The sequence below is a fragment of the Conger conger genome, chromosome 6 (assembly GCF_963514075.1).
Source record: "Conger conger chromosome 6, fConCon1.1, whole genome shotgun sequence".
NCBI lineage: Eukaryota > Metazoa > Chordata > Actinopteri > Anguilliformes > Congridae > Conger > Conger conger.
Window position 1 is genome coordinate 37,880,526 of NC_083765.1, and position 22,297 is coordinate 37,902,822.

At 42.1% G+C, this 22,297-nt stretch overlaps 1 protein-coding gene across 1 annotated transcript in view; it reads right to left on the bottom strand.

The window, feature by feature from the left end:
• LOC133131546 (multiple epidermal growth factor-like domains protein 11) overlaps positions 1-22,297 on the bottom strand; it is a 116,136-nt gene that overhangs the window by 76,957 nt on the left and 16,882 nt on the right. Inside the window, exon 5 of the mRNA XM_061246921.1 lies at positions 12,467-12,559. Coding sequence (XP_061102905.1) covers positions 12,467-12,559 — 93 coding nt within the window. The remainder of the gene's footprint in view (positions 1-12,466; positions 12,560-22,297) is intronic.

Here is a 22,297-nt window from a genome sequence, read left to right on the forward strand (position 1 = left end):
TTTCATTTATTTTTTCCTGAATCTAGTCTTTCTGATTTAGCACAATATTGCCCCAAGTGAAATGGCACCTAGGGTTGAGTGGTTTAGGTAAAAATCCCAAGCTGCAATGGCCTTGAGCAAAGTATGTAGCCTGAATTGTTTTGTATAGCAAAGTATCCAGCGATACAAAATGATAAGTGAGTGAGTTGCACTAGGTAAGACTGTGTGTCTGCTAAGAACATAAATAATAATAATGGAAAGAGCGTGTGGTTGATCAGCTGTTTGTGATGCTGCGTCAGGGCCTTAGTTTGTTAGGACCATTCATTCTGACTTGATATGTCCAGGCAGCAGCCTGTTTAGAGCAGGGATCTTAAACTCAAGTCCTGGAAGGCTGCTGTGTCTGCTGGTTTTTTCGGTGTGTTTCAGCACTTGAATGCTAAATTTACGTCACTGGTTGGCTATACAGCCCACAAACCTTTTTCCAAAGCAAGGCTTAAATTGGCTGCTGAATGAAATGAAGCCACAAAAACCCTCAGACCCTGTGTGTGTGTGCGCGTGCGTGTGTGCACGCTATAGATGTAAGTGTGGGAGTGTGAGTGCTTATATGCGTGTTCCAGACTGTTCCAGCCCTGACCCTCTCTCGTTTCAATAGCATTTAGTAATCTGTAGCATTGGTCGCCGCTTGAAAATACTTTCCTCAATTTCAAAACTTTACCACAATTCGCTTTTTAGCTGAAAAGTGAGATGGCAAAAAGTTAGCTGACCATCTGACTAATAAAGTTAGTTAACATAGACTCACTGTGCTCTGAACAGCCAGTTCTTATCAGCCAGTTACTTGATAGAAATCTGGTATCACCCAGGGTGGCCAATCAGATTTCAGGGGTAACCAGTGGCCCCCCCTCCCCGGTCACCCCTCTGGCTCCGCCACTGCATGTGTGTATGTAAATACATGTATTGGGATGCATACTCATGTGTATGTGCATCTACAGTGCCTTCAGAAATGTTTCACTCCCATTGAAAATTTCACATTTTGCTGTTACAAAGTCCAAATCAAATATATTTTTGACTCGACAATGTCAAAATGATGTTTCCAGAAATATATAAAAATCTAACCCTGAGAATGACCTTATTATTCACCCCATTTGTATGAATCATTAAATTGGACCAGGTGTATTCCATTTTCTTGAGAGAGCAAACTAAGTATGTTAATGAGTTCCAGCTATGTTAATTTCAAATCCACCTGCGTTGATTTGCCTGATTGCAGTGTAAATATCAGCAACTTTGCGAGGTCTCACAACTGAAGTAGCAGATCAGATCAGTTGTGCTGCATTAAAGACTGACAAACTGACCGTGAAAGTTGCGATGAAATCTTGGAGGTTATAAAAAAAGATTGGCAACCCAGACACTACCAAAATCAGGCCGTCAAACTGGATGAGACGACAACTGTCAGAGAAGTGAGGTAGAGGTCAACCGCAACACTAACAGAACTATAGAGCTCACAGACTGAAATGAGAGAAAGTGTCCAGATATCAACCATCTCTGCAGCATGTCATGTCATATCATGAAAGTGGAAAGATGTAAGCCACTTCTGAGACTGACAGCCATGCCTTCTGGAAGAAGATTTTGTGGTCTGTTAAATTGAGCTATTTGGTCTGAACGTGTGTGCTTGTAGTAAACCAAGCACCATCTCTACCGTCATACCATAACATACCATACCATAACATAACATCTGCCAAATGCCATTAATGTAACATAAGGTAACAGGCCATTTAGACCAGCAATGCTCACCTTTTCCGACCCCAAAGTGTGCCTACTGCTTAGTTTGCCTAAGAGCTAAATAGTATCTAGCACCGTGTTAATACCAGTATGAAGGTGGCAGCATCAATCCATTAGGTTGCTCTTTAGCAGGAAGGACTGGGAGGCATTTTACCAAATATGGGCTAATCATTGAGAACCTGTTTCACTTCACAAAAAAATATGCATTTTGGACAAAGATTTGTGTTTCAACAGGACAGTGATCCAAAGCACACAACACAAACTACAAAAGAATAACTTAGAAACAAGAATGTTACTGTTGTGGAATCACCAAGCTAAAGCCCAACTGCAACTTTGACAAATTTGCATGGAGGAGTGGACAACAATGTCAAAATGTAAATATTAAATATGCAAGGCTAATGCAGACACACCTAAGAAGGCTCAAGGCTATAATTGCTACCAAAGACCTGTCTACAAAGTATTGACTCTGAGGTGGGGGTCAGTGAATGCTTTTGTAAATGGGAATTTTACATGATTTTTGCTTCATAGCTGTGTTTAACCCTTTTCACTTTAAAAGTATCAATATTTCTAAAACTATTATCTGCACACACATGGTTGATGAGAGCATGTACATACAGTGTACACAAAACATACATAAAACATGATAAAATGCCTTATGTTTTTTTATGTTTTTATTATTCAGTTTATCACTGAATATCTCTAAATCAAGGACCAACCTAGAACTACTTTATATTTGTGCACAAACTTGATCTCAATGTGTGTACAAGATTTGACAAAGATATATATCGCGCTTTCAAATTCCACATGAGTTTTCTGAAAACTGCACCCGGAATAGATTTTTCGCAAAAATGAACCAGGTGGAATATTTGGTTGTATAAATATGTCGGCATCGAATAATTAGCAAAACAAAATTGTATTGCAGCCAAACCGGAAATATGTTGGCCAGACGTGCAATAAAAACAAAAACAATATATTTATCCATGCAACTTCTGTTTATTGTCTGAGTCTGTGACTCGGTCAGGGTTGTAAACCATGAGAGTGGCATGGGGGCAGCCTGTTGTTTAATTGCCTTGCTTTGCAAATAAGTGGCTGATGAGCATCTAAAGTGCTGTTCTCATACTTTTTAACAATCGGGCATCGCCATCTTGCTGTTTTATTATGTAACAGTTTTTATTATCTTCAAAATATGAACAGCACAATAATTTGGGACATCAACAACTCAACCACAAGGGGACAGTGTGGATGGGGTTAAATAATCATGTTGGTACAGGGATAAACAGAAGAGCTATTACACCTCAAATAAATTAGTCAATCCTCTCCCCAGACAACACTCTGGACTCAGTACCTATACTGTCTTTCAGCATTCTCTCCTCTTATAGCCACTGAACTCTCAATTGCTACTATCCCTACAACCTGCTCCTTGCTACTATCTCAACTGCTACCATCCCTACAACCTGCTCCTTGAATCCCATCCCCAAACCCCTTCTCCAGGCCAGCTCTCCTGACATCTTCCCGTTCATCTCCACTCTAATGAACTCCTCCCTGCCCACTGGATGTGTCTTAAAACAAGCCTGTTTCCACCCACCACTCAAGAAGCCCACTCTTGACCCCCCTGTCACCCAGTACTACCATCCTATCTCTCTTCTTCTCTTTCTCTCCAAAACACACAAACACCCAAGTACCAGTCTAGCTTCAGGGCTGACCACTCAACAGAGACCTTGTTGCTGTACTGCGGCTCTTGACACAAAGGCGGTTTCTCTCACTTCCATTCTGTACAGCATGTGCTGGGGAGCACATCCTTTCCGTACCATGTACTCAACCGAGCACTTAGTCCGAGCACCGATCATCTCCCTCCTTGCTGGCCTCTCTGCCTATGGAATGAGACCTCATCTTGAAAACTGCTGCTTATTTGATCCACAACAACCCCGCGACTACCACCCCCAGCCATTTCACTCCCCTTCTCATCTCTCCACTGGCACCCTACATAGCACCCAGACCTCTCCGTTCTGCTATCTTTGACCATCTAAGGGTGATGGTGCCTGTGTGTGTGTGTGTGTGTGTTCATGTTTGCAGTGCTGTGAATGTGTGCGCCATTAAAGTTGACACACAGTGTTTGAGGCATTGATCAACTTGATTGTAAGGGTGAATGCACCATTTACTGTATTTTCGTGTGTATTATCATTATTGGTAATATACATTTGGCTCCCAATGTATGGCTGACTGCAGACTACTTGCATAGAGTGGACTCCATTCAAAACCATTCAAATGTGGTTTCAAGATGTAATCCTTGGGAGCCCGGTTGACCAGTGGGGGTTGCTAGAGAGTGATGAAACACTGACCCATAACCGGCAGGACAATCCCATATCCTGGATTTGATCCGAGACCATGGGGCTCAATCTTGCACTACAGCATGCCTTAAGTAAAATAAACTTCCCTAAATAAACTGAGCTGCCCTTTTTTATGTGAACTGTAAGAAGGAGGAGGTTCTCCGTGCTATGTGCGAACCAATTTAATCTTTCACGAAGCCATTCAACAAGCCTTGCTGAGATGAAAAAAAAGCAGTCAAGGAAACTGAAACTTTACCCTGAGCTTTTTCTTCTGTTGCCTTGCGTTATGGTTTTCCCTTGCTTTTTTCTTTCTTTTTTTAAACCATGCTTTTTAAACTTATTTTGAAAGAACTCTTGTATTCGCACAGCACATTGCTTAGTTGATTTAGTGGCTTCTCTTGTTCGCTCAACCAAAAACCTGGTGTTTCACCAGGTCAATGGCATTCACATGTGGTGGTGCCAGTAACTGCTGTCTGAACAAGCGGCTGTCAAATGCATCGAAGAGTTACAGAAGTGAAGCACAACCAGGATGCGTACAGTCCCAGGGAGATATGGTATTATTAAGTAACTTGCTAATGAAGAAAAAGTAAATCATAATAACAAACCTCAAGCAACATTTTATGTGTTTCATGTACTTCATTTATTTCTTAAACCATTTTATATTTAAATGCTCGCTCTGAAACAAATGCTTCTGCCTACTGCTGGTTGACTATTAGCAGTCCAAACTGGCAGGTTTGCAGTTGATCGAAAGAGTGCTCTGGTGGGTTTCAAGTTGCTATGAAGAGTTTTAAAGTTCTACATACATACTGTAGATTCTATTTTATCCATATTTTATCTATTTCATCTCCCAAAATGGTTTATGTTGCAGATGTAAAGAGAGTAAAGGGACATTACTGCATGCTTATGGGAGTTGTGTATCCTCTGTAGGATAAAACCCTTGAGACCATGCAAGAGGGTTTGTTCTATTCCCAAGAAGCCCAGACTGCACCTGCCAAGTAATACTGAACACAGGGTAAGGTATTAACAGAACACAGTTTAATATTTTGCACCTGGGTATTAGTGCAATACTGGTCCTGCACATTGGAAAACCCTAAAGCACCACGTTTTACTGAATGGATGGATTAATAAAAACAACATCAACATCATAGGAAATTATGTTTGAAAGAATATTTAAATAATTGGAAAATTACGATAAAGAATCAAGAGAGATATGGGAAAATGTCTTTCTTCAAGGCTCATGAGGGGCTTTAGAGTAGCGGAGGTGGGAAAATCTCTGCTGTTGAAGGCTATGGGATGAGGATTTATCGTAGTCTCCTAGGTATTCTTTTGTCAAATTTCTGAGCATAAAGGACATTATGGCTGGGAGCCATGGGGGGCATTTTAATAGCAGGACATTTGTAATGTGAGGATACACATATGTCAGGATGTATTCACTGAAATATAGGCTACAAAAATGTTTTCTGATTCCTTTTCTTGCTATATAAATTTTTTTCTTCGTGTTGAATTTACATATTTTTTCCTCTGTGAAATACGTATGTATTTAATTATATTAACTCATCATGACAATAATAATTATTTTGGTCATAATGGAGGCTCTACACTACTTATGACTTGAGTTATGCTAATTATTGTCATCTGACATTTGTAACAGAGAAAAGTGCTTCTGGGCTGAAAGCCAGCAGAGCAACAGGAACAGGAGCAATATCCCATTTTTTCATATTTTAAAGTTGCTCTATATGCCAATCCTGACTTACAACCTGTACTACTTTAAAGTCAAACACTGTGCAGCCTGGAGCGAAGCCAGTATGCTTTTATCTGCGCATTTGCCTTTTTATACATTTATTATGTTTTTTAATGTTATTATTATATTTATTACACTACCCTACTGTCCCACAGGCCAAACCCCGGAGCAGTTAGGCATGTGGGGCTGGGACCGTTAACTTGATGCCAGGGTAGTCTATAGAAGTAGGCCAAGAAGTATTCCTACTATGTGAGTCTGGTATAAGGGCCAGATTTACTAAAGGACTGCGACTGCTTTTGAGACGTAAATACAGTCGCTATAAGGTCGCAATATCTAAGTGGGATTTACTAAATGGTCGCAATGGGTCAAAATTGCTATTAGGATGATATCTGGGGGTTGGTTCACACTGCGACTTTCCTGTTGATGCATAGGTAAATCTGTTTATGCATATGTATTATTTAAATTAGGCAAATTAGGTATTCCGTCTGATTTAATTAAGCATGCATTAATTGCAACTCCCTTCTTTACGTGAGAATTTATTGAACTCCTGAAAGCGGGCGGTATTTTTATGTGCCGTTATAGCCTATAGCTCACACGCATCATGCCGGGGAAGGATGCTCGGTTGTAGGTTAAGCACATCGATGGCAGCATGGGGTGGGGATGAACAAATGCATTAACACTTGAAAAGGAGAACATTTCATTGTATACCTGTTTCTACTTGCACTATCTATCTCTTTTAATGTATTTTCAGATATAATGTGAAATTATCTTTGGAAGGACACAAGGCGTCTATTGAAGTCGGCTAGCAGTTAGTATAAAAACTCAGTTCTGAATTTAAACTTTTGCTTACACCTTCATTAGGGTATGTAATGGATTGTGAATAGTTCACTTATGTCTATTCCTTCCGCACTTTCATTTTCCACCTGTTGTTCTGTTAATATTCTGTTCATCCAAAGCCTACCATTACTCTTTTATAGCCCTACCTATAACAATGAATTTTGAGTGCGATGTCACTCCAAACCTTTTTTACATATTTCTTTTACATATTACCAGAGGTGTTCCCCAAGGTTTGGTCCCAGTTTTATTCACTATTTATATGAACAACATTGTTTCATCCCTGAACAACTGTAATTAACATTTGTATGCTGACAATACTGTATTACATTGTATTCTCTGTAACATTCTTTTACCAGTTTAGAGAAACAACTCATTATGCATTCAGAACCCTCCATAGCTGCACATTTACTGGAATGCTTATTGAAAGGGTCTCCTACGACAGGTACCTTGGCATTTGGATAGACGAAAACTTTCATTTTCAAAGTTCATATTGATCATTTAACAAGGAGGTTGTGATAAAAGTTACCTGTATAGACACAAACTTTGTTTCTTCATGTCATGCAGAAAGAGAGACACTGAAGGAGTGTTTCAGTTTTAGTCTATGGTAACATATTGTATATGCATGGAACTGCTACCACCCTTAAGCCATTAGATGCTGTCCATCATTCAGCCCTCAGATTTATAACTGGTGACAGTTATAGAACCCATCACTGTATCCTGTATAATAAGGTTGGCTGGTCATATCTGTCAAAAAGATGTGACCATCACCGGTATATTTTTATTTATGAAGCCTGGGTGAGATTACTACCTTCTTGTTTATCTTCATTCCTGATCTGTAATGCCACCACATATCATACAGTACATGTTCCAAGGAGTTCCCACCATCAAATCTTGGTCGATCTACGTTCTACTTCAGTGCCCCATATACATGGAATATTTTACAAAATACACAAAAGATGGACTCACTGCCATCATTAAAACAATGCCAGAGAGGCATGTGTACCTTTTTTATGTGATGTTGTTCTGTTGTAACACGGCGCCATAGTAAATGCGGGTCTCTCGGTCATTTGAGAGATATTAATAAATGATTTAATTAAATTAAATTAATATATTGTATGTTTAGTGTGGTTTTGAATATTTGGTTGATTATGAAATAATAATGGTTGATATGAAGAGTGTACTGATGCGATTTAGTTTGGTTTAAAGAACAAACAAGTGAGTTTGGAGTTGGTTTAAAGAGTGCACTCGCAGCTTTGTGGTTGGATTAAAGATTTAAAAGTGTGTGATCAGGTTATGGGATGGTTTAAAGGGTTCAATTTTGGGATTGGGTTTGGTTTAAAGAGTGCTGTGTTGGATTTGGAGTTGTTATAAAAGGCATGCTGGCATATTTGAGGTTGGATTAAAAGAGTGCACTATCAGGCTAGGGGTTGCCCTACAGAGACCTCTGGTGGGTTTCAGGTTGGTATGAAGAAAGCTTTCAAGATATTAGTTTTGCCAATTCATATGAAGTCGCCCCCTAGTGATGCCTATATTTTCGCTCAAAAAGCCTATTTTCCCATTGGAATTTTTGACAGCATGTTTGACAGCAAATTAAAAATATTTCCGCTCATATACTGATGTTCAATCTATGCTACATATTTTTTTCAGAGGTCCAATTTTTTCCCCCTCAGCACAAAGATGTTTTTATTTCCCAAGAAATGCTCTGACGTGAAATCTTGTGCGCCCTCCTTGGCCTCTGCCCTCCCAGCACTGCACTGGTTCTCAGCCTTGAGAGTGGAGGTGGCAGGCCGCAGAGAGGCCTGACAAAAGAACACCTCCGCTTGAGCTGGGGCTCATCTGCATGCTCTGCAGGAGGAGGAGAATAAACACAGCCCAGTCCATATCCTCCACACGGGCCTCTGATCTGAACACGGGGCAGAAGAGGATTTCTGACAGCTGTCCTTGAACATTGTGCATGTTTGTGTGGTTTTGTGTGTGTGTGTGGGGGGGGGGGGGGGGGGGCTCACAGAGAGAGAGAAAGAGAGAGAGAGAAAGCGATGTGTATGCCTGTTCCTGCATCTACTTCATGTGCATGTGTGTAAATGTGTATTTGTGTGTGTGTGTAAAAGAGTGTGTTTGGGTGTGTAAGTGTGTGTGGACCCAGCAGCTATGAGTCATACAATAAATCCCATAAATTCATAAACCTCTGAAGGCATTCTGTCTACAGGGGATTGTCACTGCTGAGAACAGCATCACAACTTTGGATGTTTGTTATCACCCACAGCGCTGTCCCAGAAATAAATCTGTTAAAAAGCTGTAAGTGTTGATTTGGGAGATTCTATATGTGTAGTGTGAGGGTGAGGGTGGCAGTTGCACCTAACCTAATAGAGGGGATGAAGGTACAGTACTTCAGCAGCAAACTGTACTCAAAGGTCTGCCTTCCCTCTACTGAGTTTTTATAGTTGCATATAAGTTGTAAAAGATGATGCCAATTATTTCATTGATAAAACTTTCAGGTGATTTTTTTGTCAGGTTTTTACATCTCTGTGGGTACAATCATGATGAGACTTTTTTCCTACAGGTCAATGAAACAATAATCATGAGGTCACATGTTTTTCCAGCTTCTTGCAACTAAGACATGTTTGGCTAGCTTGTGTAGCACCACTGCACAGTCCTGTGCTTTGTCAGGCTCTACAGTCAAGAGAATGTTGTTTGTGAGCCAGATAAACAAGAGTGTTCCTTACTTGTATGATTTGGTCTGATACAGTAATCAAAGCAAGCAATACTGTATGGAGCAAAAAGGTGTGAAAAGCCTAATTTGACCCCTTAAAAACTGTCAATGCAAAAAAATGAAATCCGCATCAAGGCCTGCAATGTGCTCAAAGGCAAAAACAACAACCCCGCCCTCCTCCACCACTTTCTCTTTCTTTGTCCCCCTCTTTTTCTCTCCCTTCTTCTCACTTGTGACCCAAATTACGACCTCCTTGTGGGTCCTGCTCCAGAAAAGCATCGGCCCACCCCAGCCCTCTGAGATGGAGTCATCACCATAAAATGCAGCCACTTTAAAGTAAATTCTGAAATTCATGAGCTCTCTGAGTCTCACTCAGAGCTCGGCATAATGGGCCGGCATTCAGACGCGGCACAAAAGCACATCACTTACCGCGCATTGTTTGTGTCGCGGCTTTAAAAAACCAAACCCGATATAGTGTCCTGAGGACTAATCTCTGCCCAGGGTTGTTTTTTCCACCTCAAGTCTGACAAGCACCTCTTAAGCCAACCGTGGTTTAGAACTGAATTTGAAAACGGTTTTCGGCTGATATGACTGCATATTGATGCCCTGTTTGAACCCTGAAGAAATTGTGAGCACTGGGGGAGCACACCCGGCCTCTTAAATCGGTGTTACTGTTGACACGGGGACAGCAGGAGGGCCGGAGGGATTCGAAAAAACCTCAACATTTGCTATTTATGAGGACAGAGTAGGGGGGGCAGATTTAATTTCAAAATTGGCACTCATTCCTCATTTCTACAGATGAGAGCCCATAAATGAGAGATGCTGGACCCCCGCCCGGGCGATGGAAGGAAGAAATGTTATGAATAATGTCTCCGTCTCGATCCTCGAGTCTCTTTTAATAAAGGGCATTAGCAGGGGCGCATGCAAGACGTGGCGGTAAACACGGACTCTGGTAACGCCGGAGCTTCCTGTTTGCCCGGTGTTGTTGGCGGGGGGGACAGCAGCCTGCAGAGCTGGCTCAATTCCATTTCAATTCAGTCAATTTAGGAAATAAATAGAAATTCAAATTTTCATTGACTGAAAGAATCATCATCGAGCATTATGGCCGTTTTTATGAATGGCATCATAAAAATGATCTGTGGAGTCCTGTACAGCCGCGCTGTCCAAAATGGATGGAGACTGCAGTTACAACGCCGCTGAAAAACAACACAGGTTCTGACAGGTTTATCTGAAATCTCTCTGGAAGGATATCATTACATGAGCTATCTCCTCCTCCACCAAAAGTGTAACATTAGTGAATGAATATTGAAAACGGTTGCTGTGTAACATCACTGTAACATTACCTTCGAACATTATTAAAAAGTTATCTCTAACCCTCCCAGTACTCAGTATGTTCCCAGGAACGTGAGCAGCTGTTGACTACATTACCCAAATCCCCCTGCACTCCACTCGCATCATTCCACAAATGTAATCTCCACAGGAACGGTGTCATATTTAGTGGCAGACTGCCCACCCCCCACCCCCCACCCACCCCCATAAGAGCTCTAATAAACCCTCTGAAACAGAAGGGGGACCCAGGAGGCAGCAATAACTGTAGGGAGGGGGGTCAGGGCATTGCCCCTGTCTGTCCATCCCAGCCGTGGCTGACAGCTCGATCTGCAGGAGTCTAATAATCTAACTGCAGCGACCGTCACCGCCAAAGCTCGGGGGCCGAGGGGTCACAGAGGGAGAAGCTGCAAAAATCATTTCTGCCGCATATTTTATTCATTTTTTTATTTGTCTTGTTTATTTGCTTGCTTGTTTCTTTGTTTATTCAGGCCTCCTTCGCATTCTACTCCCTTTTCATGGATGCCCCAAACGTTTTATTTCTCGGTGAAGATACGGTTACAACTGGGCCGTCAAAACTTTCTGTACTTCAACAGGGTCTCTTAACGGCCTCTACACGCTTCTTTGGATGTTTTACTATCTTGGTAATGCAGGCTGCCCTATGCTTCTCCCACAAAGCCATAGTGTACCAGGATCCTTCAGAATAACAGACTATCGAGCTGTGAGACATTTTGCATCAAATATTGATAGTATTTCTGCCGCTTTTATTATTTTATCCTTCTTTGTGATTGTAGTGCTGCGCATTCTGTTTATGCAAATTGGTTCGCACTTGTGATTATGCTGTTTTGCACAACAATGCCGTTTTTTGCTGAAAAGTGCATTGAGCTTGAGAGAAGTGCCACTGAAATACATTTTTTTTAAATGCATTATAACCAGAAATGTAAACATGAAGGTCTTAATGACGATGATTGCAGAGTTTATAATGACACATTATTTCTGTTTATCTATGCCCCAAGTTTTACTGTAGTCTGTCTGTCTGCCTGTCTCTCTCTCAGTCCACATCAGAAAGATGCAGTTTCTGCCAACCACAAGACGTCAAGGCTCAAAGTTAAAGTTCGATTGGCCCACTCTACCACAGTCCCCATCCAACCTCCCAGGCCTGAATATTAATGTCATGTAAATTCCATAACCCCCCTCCTCCACCAAAAAAAAAAATACTTTCACCTCCAGACTGACTGACAGATGCAGAACATTGATAATGATTTTCCTTTGTCAGGGTGTTTGCATGTGTGTGCACTTTCTTGCTGTCTGAATTTCATGGGTCATTGTGCTTAATCAATGCGAGCAGCTCAGTGGTATGCAATACCGCATAGACAGCAATGGGTGTCTGGCAATCACAGTGCAAGGAATGTCTCCATCAGTGAAGATCACACTAATGGGTGAATGATGAGGCGATGCTCACCCTAATGAATCCACAATGTGATGACAATTGCAAGCATGAGTGCAGGATTAAATAATGCACTTTTATATGGGGGTAGCCTAGTGGCTAAGGTGCTTGACCGGGACGTGGAAGGTTGGTGGTTCAAGCCCCAGTGCGGCAAAAATAATATCAGTGCAGCTGTTGGACCCGTATTGCTCCAGTCACTGGCCCCTGCTTAGTTTAATCAACTGTAAGTGGCTTTGGATAAAAGTGTCAGCTAAATAACTGTACTGTACACTGATTGTGGCAGGAGTGAGTGAATGAGTGAATGAGTGAGGGATCAGACTCACCACTGGAGCAGTCCAGTCCTCCCCAGCCGGGTTCACACTGGCAGGTGTCAGGAGACACGCAGCGGCCATGAGCACACTCCTCTGTACAGAGAGCTGAGAGAAAGAGAGGGTTACCGTCATGCCCAAACATACACACACACATGCTTGCTCATAAGCACACATGCACACACACACACACACACACACAAACACACGTGCACACACATATGCAAACACACACATGTGCTTGCGTGCACACACACACACACACAGACACACAGACACATGTGCACGCACATATGCAAACACACCCACGTGCTTGCACACACTTGCACACGCACGCACACACATGCGCCCACGAACAAACACACTCACACACACACATACACACAGTCTGTTTCTGCATCCCAGGGTATTTTGTGTCAAGACTTTCAGTCAGCCTGTGAACCACAGGAAAGTATGAAGCTATGACTGAGGCCACAAAAGCATCCTCAGCATGTTTGGTTTGCTACTGTCCATAGCCATACATGTATACACTGGAAATTAAACACCAACGTCCACCACCAGTTACTAAAAAACTCCTACAGTAAATGTTCTTTCAATGTAGGCAGCTTCATGCCACTAACCATTTTTCACACTTTCGAAATTTGAGTAGTGGGGGAAAAATATGTAAATTTATCTCATGCTGTTCGCCGATGACACCAACATAACAGCCACAGAAATCACAATGTATACTAAGTGTGCACTTTTTCTCCATCATTTGCCATTGAGCTACTCGCTGACACATTGATTGGGGTAATATTAGCATTACTGGCAATGCTCGCACAAGATCGAGTGGAGTTTTTTTATTTATTATTCAGCACAGTAATAAAATGACCTACATTGAGTTCTGTCAGCATGCCAGCTTTCTGGCTGGAGTCAAAGGGGGAAAAAAATCCAAAGAAAAAAGGAAGAAGAACAAACAATATATTTGGCATGAATTAGGTGGAGACAGCCAAGGTCATCGATGCGGCAGGGTTAAACCAGACGAAACATTTCATCTTGTGCTGTAAACAGCCCAGTCGGACCCAGCGGGAACAAGCCGCTCTGATTGGAATCAACGAAGTCGCCTTATCAGCGACGCGGGAGGAGGGGACAGTCTGGGAGATAACTAGCACTTTGGCAGAACCGGACTTCAAGGCACTGGGATGTAGACACACATTAGAGGCGTGTGTGGCAACCATTGCAAGGGGCTTTCTGAGGAAAAACTGTGTGACGAGCTCAAGAGTAGCCAGTGCAGACTTTCTGAATTCTGTTCACTTGGCAATATACACTCAGTGAGCACTTTATTAGGCATTTATTGGACTTTTACTGCTGTAGCCTATCCACTTACAGTTATGATGCGTTGTGTGGTCAGAGATGCTCTTCTGCATACCACTGTTGTAATGTATGGTTATTTGCGTTACTGTTTCCTTCCTCTCAGCTTTGAACAGTCTGGCCATTCTCTGACGTCTCTCATTAACAAGGCATTTCTGTCTGCAGAACTGCTGCTCACTGGATTTTCTTTTTCTTTTTTTTAACCATTCTTTGCAATCTCTAGACTAGTGTCCGTGAAAATCCCAGGAGATCAGGAGCTTCTGAGATACTCACCCTGTCTGCCACCAACAATCATTCCACGGTCAAAGTCAAAGTTTTTTCCCCATTCTGATGGTTGATGTGAACATTAACTGAAGCTCCTGAGCCGTATCTATAAGATTGCATGCATTGCACTGCTGATTAGATAATCAGATGAATAAGAAGGTGTAATGAAGTAAAAATCCTCCTAATAAAGTGCTTGGTGAGTGTATACTATACTACAGTGCAGACCATCAGTATTTTGGACAATGACACATCTTTTGTTGTTTCCCTCTATATTACAGTGAACAGCAGTTGAACAAGAGTCTTGTGACATCCTGGAGAGTGTTCATGATCTGTTGTACAGTTACAAAGTGATTGTTTTTCACCATTCACAAGATTCTTCTGTTATCCACTACACTGGTATCCCGTGGTCTACCAGGTTGTTTGCCATTGCTGAGTTCACCAGTGTGTTCGTTCTCCTTAACGATGTACCAAAATTTTAATTTGATTTATTTTGCAAAATTAGGTATGAACCTCCTAAAGTTGAAACTACTATCACACTGGCTAAGGCATTGGTTTCTTTACAGGGGGCACAGAGGGTTAAGCTGTGCAAAACCAGTGACAGGAAATACATAAAAATAGATTATACACGTATTTGAAATATGAGCCATTGCTGGTGTTTCAAGTCCACTTTGCTAGCAATGTCCTTAACACATTGTTATGGCAATTTTAGTTCCCTTCTGTGCACCTCACTAGCTAAAACATGTTTTCCCCAGTGCACAAGAATCTCCCCAACACTCATTTCATATTCTGATTACGAGTATGTGCTTTGATATACTGCGGCCCACCTCTTACCAACACTCAAGAAGGCCCTGTATATCAATTTGTCATGTAGCCTACTGTAACCGTGCTTAGAATAAATTATATCTGGCAATGCCAACATTTTAACAGCTTTTCTTGAAATGAGCCATCACCACTGTTCCCAAATATGATGCCATTAATGCATTTGAACATCAACTACTATATTATTTGGTGACAAGTAATTTCCTGCATCCATTCTGATGAAGCCTTACGGCACGAGGCATTCTGTCAGAGAGAGAAACATTTCCAAGGTGTGTTTGCACTTGGATACCTTCTTGTTCTTATATGTGTGCTTGACTGAGGATGGCCTTCCTGTCTTTCAAAACTCTCTTTGTTCATCACATTGTAAAAGAAAAAAAAAGTTATTGTGGAGTAAATGGGGGGGGGGGATATATTGTGTGGCTGTGGACAAAAGCAATACCCCTATATCTAATCAAAACCAGGTCAAGGGAAAGTATTATTTAGAGTCTGTCAGGTTCTGTGTTTTTCTGTATCTGTTTTTGTTTAAGTCTTTAGCTTTTCCATGTATTTGTACTCTCTGTGCTTACCATAGTCTGTTTTCAGTTTAATTCCCTCTCACTTATTTGTTCCACCTGTGTCTCATTTCGTGTCTCCGTCTCCCCACTCCTTATATGTACTTCCTGTCTCTTGTCATTCAGTTCACCTGTTTCTCATCGTGTGCTTTTAACCTGTAGTGCATTTAAACCTGTCCTTTTCAGTTTCTTATTGCTAGTTCGTCTTTCGGGCGGCACGGATGGTGCAGTGGGTAGCACTGCCGCCTCACAGCAAGGAGGTCCTGGGTTCGAATCCCTGTCGGCCGGGGCCTCTCTGTGCGGAGTTTGCATGTTCTCCCCGTGTCTGCGTGGGTTTCCTCCGGGTACTCCGGTTTCCTCCCACAGTCCAAAGACATGCATGTTAGGCTGATTGGAGAGTCTAAATTGCCCGTAGGTATGAGTGTGTGAGTGTGTGAGTGTGTGAGTGAATGGTGTGTGTGCCCTGCGATGGACTGGCGACCTGTCCAGGGTGTATTCTTGCCTTTCGCCCAATGTATGCTGGGATAGGCTCCAGCCCCCCTGCGACCCTGATCAGGATAAGCGGGTTCAGATAATGGATGGATGGATGGATAGTTTGTCTTTCTGTTATTCTGTTCCCTACCCCGGTTCCAGCGTCCTCTCCCCGTGCCTGTGCCCTGTTATTTTATGTCTGGTTCTGCTCTGCTTTTGGATTTCCTCCTCGGTTTTTGAGCTCTGCCTGTCTCACGATTATGCTCTGCCTGCCCCGCATGTACCTGTCTGCCTCGATCTCGACCATTGCCTGTTTTTGGATTGCATTATTGGATCTCCACTTTGTTAATAAAGCCTGCCTCGTATGATATCCCTGAGGCTGTTATTGGTTTCTTCTGTCCTGAGACCTGACAGAATCATGGGTAGTATTTATAACAGTGAGCTTTTCCTTTAGGAATAATCCGTGAAGGATTTTTAAATTAACTCCTCCCCTTACAATAACATGGTGTTTGTTTTAATTCAGGGGATAACGAAGCTCACAGCCTGATCTAGGAGAGATGTTAAAGGTTTGGGTAGCTATTGGGGTGTGAAATAGTTAGCCGAAACTGAGTTTTACACTTTTACCAAAAATTTGAACTGATAACGGATAATTTCCAAAGCTGAAATGGTAAGCTCATTGGTAAGTTTAATTATATTAATATTGGCCGCCTTCAATACAGTCAACCATGAGATTCTGCTCTCATCGCTGACTGGGATGGGTCACAGGATCTGCACTCGCATGGTTTTCTTCCAACGCTGATGATGTAGCTACTATGTGATTGGAGGAGATTGGAACAGCCCTGTGATTGGCAGAGACCAGGGCAGTGCCAGGATTGGCAGTTACACGTCTACCCCTGTGACACATTGACGTACAGAAAGTGCAGCGATTGGCAGCCCGGCGATTGGAGAAGACCAGGGTGGTGCCGTGATTGGCTAAGCAGAGTCTAGCCATGGAGGAAGGGGAGGGGGCGGAGCCGCAGAGACTGGCGTGTTTGCCCGGGGACTGTGGGGTGGGCCAGGTCAGCACTCACATTGATTACCACTCAATCAGTCTATGATTGGGACTGGGAATGGTCCCAATCACAGCTCTCCCTTCGCACCCAGAGGATGGAGATAATCTTAGAAATGCTTCCCAGGCAAAAAACGCTAAACCAAGAACACAGACAATAATATAGGGAGGATTCCTCAGTATTAAGACAACTCATTCCTCAGTATTAAGAGCTATCCAACTCACCAGTGGTAAAATAATTCAAAAAATAAAAGACCAATTTGGTGTTACAGTGTAGTCTGTAAGTATTTGGACGGTGTTGTTTTTACTTGGTACTCCAGCAAAAACAAACATTTGAAATAAACCAACACAAACTTCAGCTATGCATAAAAATGGCTGTAATTCCTACAAGGTGGACCTGAACCACATAGAGATTGTTTTATTAGTATTTTGTTTGCTGGAGAACAGAGCGGAAACAACAACAAAAAATGTGTCACTGTCCAAATACGTACGGACTAAGTGGCAAAGAATCTATTCAATTATTGCAAAAAACAGGAGAGGGATTTTGGGGCAGAGGACAAAAAAAATATGATTCCAAGACATGAGACAACTTATTTTAAATTCAGCTTCACTCATGTATTTCTGATCAGCAGAGGTGAGTCTATGCCTGTTAAAATTATTATGACACAGAAAACCGAGGTATGAAATGATGGAGAAAAAAGATACCCCAGCCGCTGAGAAGGGAAAAAGATGATATCAGAGGAAGTGACAATGGGGCAGATTCCTGACTGTCATTCCACAGTGGGGAGGTGAACGTTCCTTTGTGGAAGGTCAAAAATGACAGCAGCTCGATGGCACCTTTTATTAAATCAGTCTTGCTCCCTTGTTTTGTCACTGCTGGGAACAGTATAAAGAAAGTTAACACTTCAGCAGCCTACATAAGAGCGATACCAATCCTGCACAACCACTGCATAACACCTTCATAGCAACGACAAGCATAGCAATACATTTTATTTATTTATTTTGCAACTCTGTTCCTGGGCAGCAACAGGGACTGCTGATTTTCATGTTCTGCAACATATTTAGACCCAAGGAGCCAGGTGAGATTTGTTATCATCTACTTGAATCAACCAATTAATAAACACTGAGTAGCAACAGAAGCCTGCATAAGGGTGCCATAGAGCCTTTCTAGGTTCAAATTGTATTGGTGCATTTGAGCCTGCAAGGAGGGGTGGATGGCTGGGGTTTGCATTTTTGGGATCATTTCATTCGCTCCAACGCGCCAGGCTAGCTTAGTCAAATGCAGAAAGGTCTTTGAATCCAAAACAAATATTATTTGAACCCACAGGGTGTACTATGAAGTGAGACTAAACTAAGATCCTAAGTTTTCCATATCACAAAGCTGACTTACTTTAAATCGGGGTACATCGCCATTGGTAACATATGCTACACGGCTAACCAGGTCGAGGGGAGGTTATGTTCAGGCTATCGGATTGAAACATATAAAAGCACTGACCTTTGACCAATCAACTCCTTGGAAAAGAACATCTCTCCAGGTGGATCCCGTAGACCGAATAAATTGTCTAGCTTTCTACGTGCATATAAATTACATATACTTGTATAATAGACATTGCTGAGGGAAGATTCTCAAGAGAGAGAATACGGTAGCCAATATAATACAACTTCAAAAGTCAAAATCCACATCCCTTAATTATGAGACAATGGTCCTATCATTCTTGAGTTTGGTGTGACTTTACAAATGAACTTTTTGGTTTCAGGCAATATTTAAAAATGTCTTTTGTATCAAGTTTAAGTTTTTGGAGGTCAACAATGTGTAGTTTCTGAAGTAGAAATGAACTGAGGGACAATTTGTGAGATTGTAGATTTATTCATTAAGAGTAATAAGGTTCTAACTAACAAGTGAATTCAGACTATTGGCAGTTTTGTCAACCCTTGTCCCTGGCTTTGTTGGTGCTACCTTTTGCCATTGGCCGATTAGTGCTTTGTGTTCTTCGTATCCGCCCATATCAGTGTGAGTAGCTGCATTGCTACAGGCAGATTTTTGCAGACACTGCCACTTTCATGGGAACACGTACAGCTCTTCGCAAAGCAAGCTGATAACCACCTTTGGAAACTCTGGGTACATTAAGCTTCCACTTTAGAACACCCCCATGGCATGCCATGGAGTGGGCTATGTCACCGTCCACATCAGAAGTGACATTACCACGACAGTCTGATTCATTCCCCTTTAAGAAAGAGCAAGCTGCTCAAATAAAAAATGTATTTACATTAAAAATGACAAGGAAGCCATCAAGAGCCAGAGTCCATCATCTCATCTCTCCAGCTACAGTACCTCTCTGTTCCTTAATCAATGTCAGAGCGGATTTATACTCTTTCCTTTGAGGTGATAAAAAAAGTGGCAACGAGGCAGAGTAGGGGGCGAGGAAAATCAAAGTCTGAAAAAAATAGCCCTTGAAAAAGTCTCATATTGTGGCTCATTAAGCTGAAACATAAAACATATACTTTGGATGACAGCGCAGAACGTTATTTATATCCCAAACTAATTTTCCGTCGCCTGGCCTCATTAATACCATACTGGTCTCTGGCATTGTAGGGCTCCCAGTGGCCTCTAATGGCAATGAGAGAGAATAGATGGGGATGCTTATCTCTCCCTGAAGTACAGCAGTATCATACAGATGTTCACAAACAGTGGAGTATCAGGTCATTTGTTCTTGATAGATTTAAGACCAGGTGGAGTAACTGGAGAAGTCAGTTAGCCAATTAAAAAGCACTCGGTGCTGATATACAGAGCGTCAGAGCAGGGAGTTTACGTGATGCCCAAAACACATCTGTCAAAGTTCTAAAGTCACCACTAAACCTTTCTGTCTATTCCTTTTCTCTGGCTCTTCCACTTCTTTCTCATATTGTCTCTTACTTTCTGACATTCAATTCAAATATTTATTAAAGCTTTATTAGCAAATTCGATTACCAGGCATTCAACGTATAGCCAAAGCTTTCAAAAACAGCACAATTCCTTTTTCTGGACCCAATCGTTTCATTTTCTTAATTTTCTACTTTCTACATTGGGCCTCATTTATCAAACATGAGCCAAACAAAATTGACCCAAAAGCATTCGCACAAATAATGTGGGATTTATCAAAGTTTTTGGACGTCAGTTTTTCAGTAGGATTTGAATGGACTTCATGGGTGTTCACAGCTCCTCGTATTTTGTGCGGAAATCAAACGCACGGTTGCAAAGCTTGTTTTGTGCTTTTATTATTGTATTCATTCATATAATTACTCCTATCACACAAAAACGCACCTAGATTCAACATTAAATTGAGTGATGTTTCATTCCGGTAATCCTGATTAATTAATGCTTAATTGGAGGTGATTATAAATTCCATAAAACACGTAAACAAAGTTTGCTATAAATAGGGCATACAAGGCATCGCTTAGACTTTTGTTCCTATGGCTTTACATTATATTTACGTTTATTGCATTTATTAGAATATTTGGCACATGGCGTAGGCTACTTCAGAAAGAGCGCATCTTTAAAGATTGAGCCAATTTCTTTGGTTAGGCTCACGAGTCGGTTCTGACCACGCACCGTATAAAAATGGCTCTGACTGCCCAGACACCTCCTTCTGAGTTTGTTCAACACTCTGGAACCCACTTCCAGAACATGTTTAGGTGCTTTCCGTGCTCAGCTTCTTGGGGACTGGCACAAGACAGTGAAAACAACACTCCTGGATAATTCCAGACAATGTCTCTCCTATAATTGTATAACTTTGCCTCCAGTTCAAGTCAAATCATTTTTGTTTTACCTGTTCCGTAGAATGTGAACCTCGAGACAGAGTTTACAACAACAGTATCTTCCCAGGTTTTAGTCTTCCCCGACCCTGACATTCCACTGCCTACCCCCATTTCACTGCGCAGTGTGTATACAGCACCTAAGATGTCACACCACATTTCACACCATTCATTTTTATCCCAGTCCTATGTGGCACATACGTAGTTTATGTTGCCTATATAAACAAAAGTAGGCTCAGTAGCAACAATGTTTAGATGTTAGTGTGGTGCATTAGTTTGACACATCTCTTTATGTTTCTCCACCAGCTTTTCCTCATCCATTTTTGAACAGAATAAACAACAAATAATAACGGCGAGTCCACTGCTAACATCATGGCATTGAACATGTTAACTCCTAAATAAGTTTCAATATACATTTCATTGTTCGCAAAGAAAGAATCTTACAAAGTAGCTGTAGCACACACAGTCATGTAATGATCAGAAAAATAAATCAGATCATGTTTTTTCAGCCATCTTTAAATTTAAATTGAATTCCTTTTAAGGTATTTAAAGGGGTGTCAATGCATGGTTGGTATTTATCAACATACACATGTGGATGCAGAAAAAAGCTGTCTACACGTGTCTGATGAATCTGGTGGAATTTGTTAGCTCAGTTCTGATCACACCTAAATTTGTACATGGATTTACGGAAATATTGATAAATGAGGCCCAATGTGATTTCTCCCCTTCCAAAGAGTAGAATTTTATAATAAGGACCCAACTGCCCCAAAAAAAAAAGCATGTCATATGATTTGTGATATGAGGGATAAAGGAGGAGATAATTGAAGGGCAATAAAACATCTTCAGAAGATAACAGATAAAAAAGGAGTACTGCTAATACCCGCTTTTGTCCCTCTATACAAAACACGGCTGGCAGTACAAATCTCTTAATCCCTGTGGTGTGAGGAGGCGGATTAGAGGGATTCGAACACCCTGCAGAGAGTGTGCGATGCAGGAGGCAGCCAGGGGACTGTCATCAGTAGCCTTCGCCCTTAACCATCCAGCCCCTCCCTCACCAACCCGCCCATCCCTGCGCATGCCACTAAGCCCCTCCCTCACCAACCCGCCCATCCCTGCGCATGCCACTAAGCCCCACCCTCACCAACCTGCCCATCCCTGCTCATGCCACTAAGCCCCGCCCTCAACCAAACCGCCCAGCCCTGCTTATGCCACTAAGCCCCTCCCTCACCAACCCGCCCATCCCTGCTTATGCCACTAAGCCCCGCCTTCATCAACCTGCCCAGCCCTGCTCATGCCACTAAGCCCCGCCCTCATCAACCCGCCCAGCCCTGCTTATGCCACTAAGCTCCGCCCCCACTATTCAGACCCATGGCCCACCTACCCTCATTGCACCGGGCCCCATTCTCAGCCGGGAGACGAGACTCCCTTAACATAGCACCTAAATACCCCAAAAAATCCCATGCATAACAACACTATAAAATGAGCTCTACTCATGTGTGCGTGCATGTGTGTACGTGTGCATGTATGCTTGTATGTGTGGGTGCAGGCATG